General features: G+C 27.6%; 1 protein-coding gene across 1 annotated transcript; it reads right to left on the reverse strand.

The window, feature by feature from the left end:
* Window positions 1-5,256: 5,256 nt before the first annotated feature.
* Window positions 5,257-5,871, reverse strand: LOC137829475 (uncharacterized). Its single transcript, XM_068636277.1, has one exon. The coding sequence runs from the start codon at window positions 5,869-5,871 to the stop codon at window positions 5,257-5,259; it is 615 nt and encodes a 204-aa protein (XP_068492378.1).
* Between the last annotated feature and the right edge of the window lie 7,900 nt (window positions 5,872-13,771).

The raw sequence follows: 13,771 nt of genomic DNA on the forward strand, positions 1-13,771 counted from the left end.
AAAATGGATCATATATGGACCCTTACAGATCAAAGAAGAAATTTATTCAAGGTACGTTACAGTATGAACTTACACAAACCCTTGATCATTGATGGTTGCAATGAATATATTTTCTCTTTGATCCGCAAAGGTTCAGTTCCGTAGCAAATATTATTGCAAAGACTCGGTCCAAAAAAAAAAAATCATATAAGAGTGAATAGAAGGATTGGAATAGGGCAGTTTCTTCCTGCACCCCTACATTTTTCTTCCTGCACCCCATAATTTTGTAAATTCCGAAACTGACCCCCATAATTTCAGGATCTGGGAGTGTGATACGGATTCATCAATTCGGAAGTGAATCATGTTGCATTCCGGATGAGGGGTTTTCCGGAAGCAAAGTTTGCATAAATTATTGATTTCCAGATTGCTGAATCCAAAAGCCTAATTTCTGTTACGGATTGGTGGATCTGTAATGATTTTTTTCAATTATGGATTTCTGAATCCGGAATGTATATTTTGAATTATGGATTGGTGGATCTGGAATGGTTTTTTCAATTATGGATGTTTTACAGTTTTTTATTTTGGATTAACACTATCATTCGTGTACTGCCGGAAGCATCAATCTAGGAGATTACCGGATGCGCCAATCTGAAAATTTACCGGAAGCGCCAATCTGAAAATTTACCGGATTTCATAATCCGGAATACAAAAAAAATGTACAGTTCATATAGGGACAGTTTTGTCTTTGCGCAACTTTATGGAGGTGCAGGAAGAAAAATGTAGGGGTGCAGGAAGAAACTGCCTTGGAATAGTCTTGCCACTGATTAGGCCCATTAAAGTTGGGTTTCAGAAAGCAGTGTGAGGAGTGTTCCAAACCTCTTATCTGTCTCTGGGTTTCTCTTATTCTCATTCATTTAAAAAACAGTTCTTTCTCACTGTTATGATGCTGGTTTATTAGTGATAAAAAATATAATAAATAGGGAACATTTAAGTGTTCAATCCTTTTAGATAGACTAAATTATTAAAAACAAAAAAATAAATCAAGAAACACTATACATTATAATTACAACATAGACATGCTGGTTTGTTAGTAAGAAACATATTTCTCATTTATTATTAAATAATTTTTATTTATTAATTTTATTATAGTAGTACACTTTATATTTATATTAGTAGATGCATTTATGAAATGAAATTAATGTAACTGTAAAATGTAATTAATTATTAATGTTTTTCCATCACAGCTCTTTAAATTTAATCTTAAATTTACAGTTACTGAAATTCAAATTCTAAAATTAAATTATTAACTACACCAATTTAACAATTGTAATCTCAAATTGTTTTCATTCATAACTGAAACAATGTAACATTTCAAATTTTTTGAATTAATTTTTTTTAAAATAATATAAGTTTAATTGAGCTTAATGTTTTATACCAATATTGTTGTTGTATTAGTTAATTTTAAAACTTTTCTTTAGAACGAAAATTAATTTTTATCTGTTAAATATTTTGACTGTATCAATTAGTTTTAACTTAAATTGAATTTACATATTTAAACGGGATAATCGTAAGATTATATATCCAATAAAAAATGACTTATCTACACTGAAATTGAATATAGTGGTGTTTGAGGGTAAACTTTTTTTTTTTCTCAGCAGTTTGAGGGTAAAATGGTAAGTGTGTAACGTTCTCTTCTTTTCAGCTCTTGGTGGAATGAGGCCAAAACTCTTACCTTCTCCTCCATAGCAGCAAAAATCAGTAAATATAAACAAACAAAAAATCTACCTTTTTCTTTTCGTATAAGAGTAACCTAGAAGTAACACGGTATAAAAGTGTATAAAACTGACTCATGGAATGAGGTTTGCACCCACTTATATATTAACTCGTGCATGGGACTATATATTATGGGTGGTCTGAGAGCGGTCCGATAGCTGATGACCTGACAAGCCCAATAAATACTTGTTAGGGTAGACTCAAAATGACTCTGATACCATATTACAAAGGGAACTTTAAGTCTAACTCAATCCCATAAAACCGATTCATTGAGTGAGGTTTGCACCTACTTATATATTATGAAAGACTATAATCTCTAGTCGATGTAGGATCTCCAACAACATGTATTAGCAATTTGTCTTCTCACATTAACCAAATCTTTAAATATTTTGTCTTGATACCAATAAATATGACTAAGTTTGTGTGCTTTGAGTTTAAACCTCAAAAACATAAAAAAAATATTGGTATATTGATAATTCTACACTAAATTATAATCATAGAAAAAAATAATTAAACGTAAATTTTTTGTTGAAAATGTAAACCACACGTAAAAAAATTGACCAATTTTAAGATTACATCATACCACATCACAATTGAAAGCTACTCTTTCTTTCATTTACAATTGTCAAAATAACATTTTATCAAATGCGCACAACATTTACCTTCACATTGTAATATGACCATAAATGCGGTGAACAAATTAAGAAAGAACTACTAATTAATTTCTAAAGTCTATATGAAAACAACAAACAATCACAAGTTATGCTAACTTTAAAAACTTATATCGACTGATATAAAAGAAAATATATATCTACTAGTAGCTTCAAAGTGAGAGTGATGGCTTAGAAGTCTATAACTCATTACTGCTCAAAAGCTACATAAACTATATCAAGTAATAAGACAATACAGAAGTTAATCCTGGTAGGAATTTAAGAAAAATTAAAAAGGCTAACAGTTGTGTTGTTATTGGTGAATAGTGAGTTTAGGAACAAAGATATAATAGGAAAACTATAGAAAAGAAAGTTATCTTTGGAGAAAAGACATTATTTATTTCTTAGATGTGTTGTAATAAATTGATTGTAAACATATTAAATAAGTATTATTGATCAAACTAGAAAACAACCTATAGGTTAATCATAATCATTCATAATGTTCAATAGGATTTCCGATTAGGTTAAATTAGATTTTTACTTCAAAAACCTCTTTATAATTCTGAAGTTCATTGGTGAGCCAGAATTTAAGTCATGTTATTTGCTTACTCTTCATTTAACTCAACAAAACATGAATTCACAAGTCAGAGAATCGTATGTTGATATGAACAGTAGAATGCTAAAAAGATCATGGACTTATATATAAAAACAACCATACCTCAATTGAAGGTTTGGTCTTGGATTACCTCCAAAGTTTTTTAGTTTGTTTTGTCTTTTCAGATTGATGTTTTGATTTTCTGCTATATATGTTTTCGATTAAAAAAATTAATTTATTTTAGGTTGATCAGGTGTTTATTTTGTTGTTTTTGAAGAGATGTCGTCTTTATTATGTTGAGTTGAATGTTAGGATTCAAGATATATAAAGATTAGACTACTCCTAAAATAACCCATATTTTTTTTTCTTCTCGATAAAAAAAAAAAAAAAAACACATGGAGAAAATGAACTTGGGCTTCTAGATAATCACATCTTAACAAATGCCTAGTAAATTTTATTTTTCCCAAATAAAATTGACCAAGAAGCATGAACATGAGTTTTGCATTGAAATCATTGGACAACAATGTTGATGAAAATCATTTATTGTTGTGACATCATTGAGATTTGAGGTCATTTCTTCAAAGATTTATAAGAAACATGGTACAATTGAGAATGATTGGTGCTGAACAGTCCCATTTCTTTGTCAATCTTGCTGGTGCCACCAAAACCAAATGCATTATAGTAATGAACTCAAGGGAACTCAATTGCCCTAGTCTTTTGATACCAACGAATATTTGTATCTGAGCATTCTGGAGAAAGCATTGAAAGAAAAAGTAATAAAGAGTTCTCATCATCAACCATCCTCAATGAGTCCAAGATTCATTTCAACATCTCTACAAAAATTACCTCTTCATTCTCATTGGAGTATAGATCTTGATGGGAAAAAAAAAACGCTGGTATGAGTATTCCCACCTGATGGATTTGTATTCCCCATCAGACAGCCTTATCAGTTAGCAAAGGGGATTGAACATAAAATATTTAGTAAATTAAGATACAAGTTAGGGTCCACTTGTTAGAAATATGAATAGCTTGGTAAGAAACATCTTTCCCATTTTTCATGTGCAATTGTACAGGTTTTTGGTCTGCTCTTCACAGAAATAACTTCTTCATTAATGGATACATAGATTTTGAATCAAATTATTGAAGAACTCCAATGGACATTTTTTCCACAATTATATTAGCTGGGAAGTATTTTCCTATTTTGGTTACTTACTATACTTCACCAGTCGTTCTTAAAAATCTTCCCTTTTACAATAAAAAGTCTTTTCCTGAGATATATACTCTAAGGTGTCTTCATGCGTGGATCAACATATATCATACAACAGCTCATAGCTTTCAATTCCAAAAATACAGAGGTCAATATATATAATCAATCTCACCTACACAGGAAATCATCCTTAGCAACAGTCATAGTATAGCAACACATCAAAATCCAAAAGAACATAAAATATAAACAAACCACCAGGCACAAATCTCCAACAAATATAAAAACTTAAAAGACCTATCTTTACAATTAACACAACAACCATGTAACCTACTACCTCAACAAAAAATCAAAGATAATCTTTTTCACTTCACAAAAGCTACTTCTTAGAGTCACTTAATCCAAGAACTAAGACAGAACCTCCAAACAATGCTTAAGATCATTTTGCAAAACACACAACTTCATCATTCTTACAAAGGAGTTAGAGAAACATACCAAAAAAATAAAAAATAAAAAATTAATTCATAGTTTTCATACATACAAGAGTTTCTAAGCACTAATCGGAAAAAGAAGAATTCTGGATCTTTTTCTTTATTAGTTAACCAAATCTAGATTTTTCTTTAAACCACAGGAAACCCCTCTATATAGTCAACTCTCCCATTATTAAAAACACACTTATTTCGATGTTTCCAAACTTCTTACTAAAAAATAATTAATCGAAATTCCCAATTTTAAGTTTTAGGGTTTTGAAAAGATAGAAATTCATCATGCGTTTCAAGTAATTTACCATTTTGTATGGTATACCACTCACCACAACGGGCAAAGTAAAAACAACAACATCAACAAAAGTGAGTCCACATCAACCCCATTCTCCAAATGCACCCCAAATCTATGAACTGTTAAATGCATGTATCAATATCAAGAATTATGTAAATAACACAGAACACAACCCAGGTCATAAAAGAATTGTTTTCTTCTTTATTATAGTTAACAAGTTGAAGAACAACAATGTACAAAGCAAAGCTCTGTGCAGATTGCATTACATGAGTCGCATATCAATCTGCATAGCACTCGGAAGGAGCGACCAATATTCCAGTCTCGTTTTTGTCGTTGTACTCCGGAGAGAACGCAACCTGCAAAGGGGAGCATCCTAAAGACATAAAGCGAGGCTTGAAGCCTAGGCCACCGAGCTTGAACTTAATCCAAGCACGCAAAGTGATTGCAAAATTGACCGAACCATGAGCACGCCGCTGCGCCGCCATTTCCCTGAGCACGCCGCCAGGGAACTTCTCGGTGTCCACCGCAAACCTAGCTTGGAAAGGGGTGTTGGTTTGGACTTTATTGGAGAGAGGTGGCGGTTCCAGCGGGAGAGAAGCGAGGGAGGAGTTGTTGAACCATAGGACAAGGTGCAGCTTCGCGTACCATACAACGAGCAAGGCATTGGGGTTTTCCAGAAGGCCCTGGAAGTCGAATGTGACCGCGTGCTTTTGATGCACGGTGGTGTTTATTGGCATGGAGGTCACGGTGAGAGACGTTACTTCGAAGGAGGGGAAGTGGGGTTTCAGGAGAATACACAGGAGCGTGATGGTCATAGCCATGAGGCAGGTGATGATCACGGCGCCGGCGAAGTGGAGGAGGTTCAGGTAGAAGTTACGGTCGGTTGTCGGCATGGTGAGTTTGTGACGGTAGCAATGAAGATCAGAATGAGGAGCACGGAAACACTTCTTATTTGTTGATGATAAAATAAAGAACAATGATAAATGGACAACCACATTTTTTCATACAATCACGTTAGAACTCCCAAATATTATTTTAATATTTTTTTTATATCATTTAATTACAAATTTATCCTTTATTATATATATTTATTTTTAAATTTATTACATTACGGTAGGGTAATAATTTTCCTAAAATAATAATGATATATTGAGAACTCTATTTTTTATACTATCACGTTAAACTTACACTACTATTATTTTTATATTTTTTTATATCATTTAATTTTAAATTTATCTTTTATTATATATATTTATTTTTAAACTCATCGCATTAAAAATTATATATAACCTATGAAAACATCCTTTCGAGATGATAAGATAATGCGAGTAAGAGAGTGAGAAAGTTATTGTTTTAAGGAGAAAAGAATGCGAAATGACAAGTTTGTTGAAGAGCTTTGTATACTACACCTTATCTCGTCATTGTTCCAAAGGGTGGTGAAGAAACTACAATGGTGAGGGTTGAATCAAGTGTTCTTTCCCTGGTTTTCTGCAATTTTTGCATGAACTTTAGTGAGAAGGAGTAAAAGCAAGATACTCTTTTACGTTTGAAAAAGAAAGCTGGCATACATGGTTTTAACACACTGTTTTTAATGATGACAGCGATGAATCCTTCCGTTTAAATATTTGTTTATGTGTATTTTTTATGTGATAGTATTAATAATAACTATGCATTAATGTTGATACTTAGTAATTGATATGTATTAAATGTATTATTAATTGATACTCACTATATATTTAATGTCCTAGCATTTACTATTTATTTAATGTTCTATATTTAATAAATGAGTTAAATATATTTTTTTATCTCAGTGAGATTTGTTTTTGTCCTTAATTTAATATTTAGATTACATGTTGTAATAAAGAAACTATTATAATCAGTTTACTAATATTTTTTTATGTAATTTATTAGTTATCATTTTACCTAGGAAACTAATATCAATTGTTAAAATTGATTTAAGTCCTAATCACACCTTTCTTATGGATCACTCTAATTCTCATTGTTTTCATATTGGTGTTCACTCTCCACACACAAATATATACTCTCACAACACAAATATTGGTAGGATATAAGTAATTTGTTCATTAACCATTCAAAACATCATTGAAAAGCTTATAAAAATTCTTTCCCTTATAACATAGTTGTTTGAAAACAAAACGAAACCAAACTACCAACTCTTTTTTGAAAGAGTTATATAACAAAATAATGAATTTCCTGTAATAAATCACCATAAAATATTTTAACATCTTAGTCCATATTTAAAATTTGCTTGTCACATAACAAAAAAATTGATAATGACTCATTCCAATCATTTATTTACTGTAAGTATCTAAGAGGTCAAAAAATTCGAAAGTCAATCTCGCTTGAAATTACATTGAGGAAAAACATATTTAACTCTTAATAATCTTAATAAGTTTATTATAATGATATCATTTAAAAAAATATATCATTAATATCATTATGATATAATTTTTAAAAAAATGATATTATCTTTTATAGATCAATTTAAAAATTAAATATTAATAGCTAAAACTTTGATAACTAATTTAGATACCCATTAAGAAACAACTTTAGATACCAATAATTGTTTAGTCTCTAAAATAGTATATAATTTACTCAATATAGGGACTAAGTATTTATTTTGCTCTAAATTTGGTTATTAATTAATAATTTTTTGTAATGGTACTATAAGAAAATCACTAAATATCAACCAAATTTAGAGATCATAAATAATTAATCACTATATTGACTAAATTATATAGTATTTTAAAAACTAAACAATTATTTGTATTTAAAATAATTTTTATTATTAATAAAAAATTATAAAATGATTTCTAAATTGGTATCTAAATAAGTAATCAAGGTTCATACCTACTAATATCTTAAATTCTAAATTAGTTTCTAAAAGACTAATATAAACTATAATTTAAAATATAAAATAATAAGTAACAAAAACCTTAGTATAGTAGTTAATAATCATACCATTTTAAAAAATATTTTATAAATTTGTATTAATAATAAAAAAACTATTTTAGATATCAATAATTTTTTTAATTTATAAAATATTTTTTAATTTAGCCTAATAGTAATTAATTATTTTGGTCTCTAAAATTAATTTTTATTTAATAATTTTTTTAATATATATATATATATATATATATATTATGTTCAATAAATTTTTATATTTTATTTTTGTTTTTCATATTTTTAAATTTTGTCCCTTGAAAATTTTACAAATAAATTTTGGTTAGTTTTATTTATTAATATCTTTTAAATAATGATTTGTTCTTAGTTCAGTGGTCAAATAAAACTAATATGTATATTATTTTAATTTTTTTAAGAAAAAATAAGTAATGTGATGTAAATGAACACTACAAGAAAATTATGAAATAGAAACCAATTTTTAGATAAAAAAATAATTAGTTGCTATAGTTACTAAGAGACTAACAAAATGTTGGTTTCTAAATTAGTTTATATTATTGTCAAATGATTTTTAAATTGGTGTCTAATTAGCAACAAAGGTTTTTGTTACCAAATTTAAAATTTAAATAATTGGTAGCAAAAACCTTGGTTGCTAATTAGACATTAATTTAAAAATCATTTAACAATAATATAAACTAATTTAGAAATCAAAATTTTTGTAGTCTCTAAAATGGTCTCTAATTTAGTCACTATAGCAACTAAATATTTTTTGTCTCTAAAAATTGATTTTTATGTCATGATTTTTATTGTTTTTCTTTTGTATCCCTTTTTATTTTCAGCTTTTTGTATCCCTTTTTATTTTCAGCTTTCTTACTCTTATGTTTAAAAATGAAACCGAAAGAAGCTGAAAATTCGAAAAAAAAAATCATATACTTATCCATCTTCATCTTCTTTGACTTATTTGATTCTCTTCTACCCAAAATATTAAATAATACAATTAATACAAAAGTTAAATATTAAATGATACACATACACTGAAAATATATTTTGCCAAAATAAAAATAGAGGTTTTATTTATTAAGCTGAAACAATAACTACACTGCACATTTTATTAATTAATTACAACATAGACAAAAAGATTAAAGAATAACACACATAAAACATATAAGAACATCCGATAGATCTAAGCACACCTAAAGGTCACATGTACCAACACATTCATTATCTTTATATAGGGGTACCAAAAGAAACTACGAAGGTGCATGAAAAAAATGTCCAAAAATAAAAAAAAGGACCACATGAGCCCAAACCCATTATCCTTGCCTAAATCAACACCAGCCCAATATGTTCAAAGACCGTCAAGATGTGTTTCAGATTAACAAATAACTCAAGCTATTATATGCTCTTTAAATTATATGAATTATACATATTTATGTTAATAAACACTGATAATTACAAAAATTAGATGTATTTTTTTAATCTTTAAATTGGAAACTGTGAATTTAGTTTTCAAGATTTGTCCAGTTACCTGAGTTTTTTTTTTTTTTTTTTTATCTCTAAACTTAAGCAAACTTGATTCTTTAGTTATTTTATTTCACTTAAAACACCCCCTCTTTATCAAAAGTCAGTTTTAACAATTTTTTATTATTCTTAATATCATATAATTTATATTTTTTTATTAAGTTCACACAAAAATAATATTTTAATCACAAGTAAACTTCATATACAAATAACTAGTCGTATTTTTTTAAAATTAATTTTAACTATAAAGATAAAATGGTACTTGTAATTTCATCAATTAAATTATATTTTAATAATTACACTCATCATATCATTCATAAAATTTTCCCTCATTTTACATCATTTTCTATTCTCTTTCATTTAATTTAAACAATCCCTCTTTTTCCTAAATTTCATTTTTTTTCCTTCTCTCTATAACCATTCTTTAAATAAACACAACCTTAAAATTAGAGTGTAGAGAGAAAAAAAATATTTTAAACTTGAAAAATTAAAATAAACTAAAAAATAATGCCTAATTTTTATTTACATACTGTTTTTTATTATTAAAATAGGTTAGGTGTTAGATGGATAAATAGGTTAACCAAATTTTAATTTTTGATATATGATTAGTCCAGTTAAAAATGATTTGTGTTATGAAAGATGCAAAGTGAAAAGAAGTGAAGAGGTATTTTGTTTTTGATCCAGATTTTTAAATTTGGAGTTTTGTTAGGTTAGAGAATTTCCATCACCCATGCCTTCAACCTCAATATAGCCGCCTAACGCTGTTTTTTTCTGCTTTTCACATTTTGTCTCTTCTAAAATCACATCAACTAATAATCAATGCACATCCACTACCTCTTTTATTCATTGCCAAAACGTGTAAGTCAAGTCCAATAGTCAATCATTTTTGTATTCATTAAAAAAAATCTTTTACTGTAGTTAAGGTAGGTTGTGTATAGATTCAGGAAAGTGTGAGAATTTGATAGAATAGACGAGCGAGAATTTAAGACGAAAATGGGAAGAAAGTTAAAAAATTTAGACTGATACAATATGTTAAAGTGGATTTATGAATAAAGTTTATTGAAATTTATTAAATATTTGTATTTATGATTATTTAAACCATTTACAGACAAAAAATGAAGGGCAAAAGTATATTTCATTCACTTGTCGGGTTGTCTTTCTTTTTCTTCTTCTTTCTCGCAACAATACTCAGATACGACACCGATCACTTTAGCAAATTGATGCTTACGTTTCTCACTATATCAACTTATTCAAACACGTATTCACTCGTCTCTCGATCTTTACAAACAATGTGTAACACTAAATCCAAACACAAACATAAATTTGTTTCATTTTACATTTTCTTATTTTTTTATATATTTTATGAAAAACGTTAGTCATCTTACAATTTAAATATTTTATGAAATTATGTTTTCATATCATATTGTGCATGTCTATGCATCCTAGCAGATAAGTCTGATGAAAAAAACCAAGACAAACTAAGAGTACCATCTTTTCTGCCGACCAAATTTGTTTCCTCATATATATTTCTTTTAATCATGTTATTTTATCAAGTATTTACTGACTATTTGTTGAAAAAAATATTCAATAATCTTAGTGAAATTTATGTTTTTAATATTTTTTGTTCGTAAATTTAAATTTAAAATTTTAGTTAAATAAAATAAGTTAAGTATCACTCGAACCAACTTATTGTTTTTATTTACTGTGAATCAACCAGGTAAATTTTTTTTTATTTTCCAATTTGGAATACGAAAATAGTTAGGTAAAATGTATGATTATAGTTAGGTAAAATATATGAATTGGCTTGAAAAATGGATAGATGGAGTATTTTTGTTTTTACTTTAATATATAGATAAGTTGAATGAATAGGGCACATAGAAAGATAAAAGCAGAAAAAAGCAGAAGTTGGGAATTTGAGAGTTTCGAAGAAGCAGTTGTAGGACCTGTGAAAGCTTAAATAATGGGAAGCTACATAGGGATGAGAGAAGAGAATAAGAAATCATCCTAAATGTTAGTGCATCTACCCAATCTATCTATTACTCACGTGTTAGCATGCCCCATCTCTTCAAATGCATACACATTTTTGTCCCTACTTTTTTATCATCTTTTTTTAATAATAATGGAGGATATTTACATTTTACTTTTTTAATTTATTTTTATATTAAAAACATTTTATAATATATAAATGGTGGAAATTTCACGTGATTTTAGAGAGTTAGATTTAAATTTAAAATTGATTTCTTAATATGATATCAGAGTCATTTCAAATTTATTCGATTATTTGTTAAATTCAACAAAAGTGTAAAGATGGAGATATTTCATAATATATAACAGATATAAACTTTATCTTATAAATCAATTTTATAATATTAAATTCGACAATAATTATTTGTAGAGACGGTAAGTATTTTTTAAAATTTATTTTATTTTCTCAAAATGTACTTAAAAGATTAAAAATATAATAATTGAGGAGAGTTTAACAATTCATAGTTACTTTAAATATAAATTTAAAAGTTGTTTAATTGGTCAAATGAGTTAGGCGTGTAGGTAGTTTTCAACAGTAATCATTGTTAATACAATTAACTTTTGAACTACACATAGAGAAAGTGAATTCATGGATACTATTTTTGCGGTCCTTAATTTGAACATACCGCAGCCACAAAATTTCCTCAATTTCATACCTTCTAACATTGGACTTACCTGTTCTGTCGGTGCTCATTTTCTTCATTTCAGAAAGATTTTTTTTTTCTTTTTGCACTGATAAGAAAATTCAAACTTGGTAGGTCCACTTTGAACGACCCAGAAGAAGCTCCATCTTCATGGCCTAATCAATGTTCCACACATGTATATCTAAATAATTAATTAATTATAATAATAATAATAATAATAAATTATGTGATAGGATTGTTGTTACTTAGTTAAAATATCAAGTTTCATAATAATATTTAATATGATTTTTTAAAAAATAATAATAATAATAACCAAAACACATTAAGTTTTTTCCCTTCCCTGGTTTGGTTTCTGCTACACAGAATTCATGAAGCAATAGGAATTTCTGTCTGTCTGGCCCCACAGATTCCACAAAAAGAATATAAAATTCATGGAACTGTAAATTGGTTTATTTTTCTAACAGAGTTCTGATTCATCAAATTACTCCTAAATTCATTCATTCATTGAATAGGTACGTTGATTAGTTACCCTCTTGTATAATTAATTACATTTTTAATTTCTATATTATTTATTTTAGTTTTTTTATAATTATTTCATTACAAGAAACCAATTTTTTTTTACTAAAATTATCTCTAATTTAATTATTATAACAACTAATTATTTTTTATCTAAAATTAGTTTCTATTTTATGTTTTTTTTTTAGTATTTAGTTTGTTTGTAAATATTTCTGAAAGCAGAGATCATTAAAATTAAAACACATCATGCGACTAACCATAACCAGAAACAAAGAGGTAATTATCATTTTATTATGATTAATAATATTATCTCATATAGGTGTATTATAATTTTTTTTTCCATTACGATATGACGTGAAAGAAGCATTATCATGTTGAAAGGGCCATAAAATAAAGGAACTAATAATTAATTTAATCTTTTGTCATAAAATTTGGTCCACTTTCAAATTAAAAATGATTATACTTTAATTTTCTTTCTCTACGTTATTTAATTTTGAATTAGTTTTTATACTAATAATATTTTTTGATTACTTATTAATACTTTTTTACTAATTACGCGTTATAAATGAAATTAAACAGTATAAAATTAGTTATATGTATCTTAAACTGTTTCAATCAATGGAAGCTGATTCATAGTTTAACAATAAGTTATGAAAAGAAATATATAATTATGTAATTAATTGATTTTGGTTCCACTACACTTCATTTTCTTCCATTTTTATTTTCTTTGTCAATCACATCATATATCAAGATTACACTTTCTTTCTCCACCTTTTTCCTTTTCATTTGATTTGTATCATACCCACTCAAATAGAGTGAAGATTAATCAACACTCAAAAGTAAAGAACCCCTTTATTTAGTTGGCAAGCATCAAACATTGACGAAAGCCATGAAAATGGACAAGTAAGAGGAACGTTACTCTTCACAAGCGTAGAATGTACACCTCCACGTATAGTAAAACTTAACATCAATACCTTTCTAATTAATTGCTCCAAAAGAAAATTATCCAATAATAAGAATGATAAATATTGTGGAAAAAAAAAAGATAAATTTGAGAGTACTCAAAATATGGATTTGGTCTAGTACTTATAATGCCTCACCAAAAAGAAATGTTATTTATTGCTAGCCTTTTGTAGAAGGCCCACACTTTCACACATAATCAAAA

The sequence above is a fragment of the Phaseolus vulgaris genome, chromosome 7 (assembly GCF_051622355.1).
Source record: "Phaseolus vulgaris cultivar YP4 chromosome 7, ASM5162235v1, whole genome shotgun sequence".
NCBI lineage: Eukaryota > Viridiplantae > Streptophyta > Magnoliopsida > Fabales > Fabaceae > Phaseolus > Phaseolus vulgaris.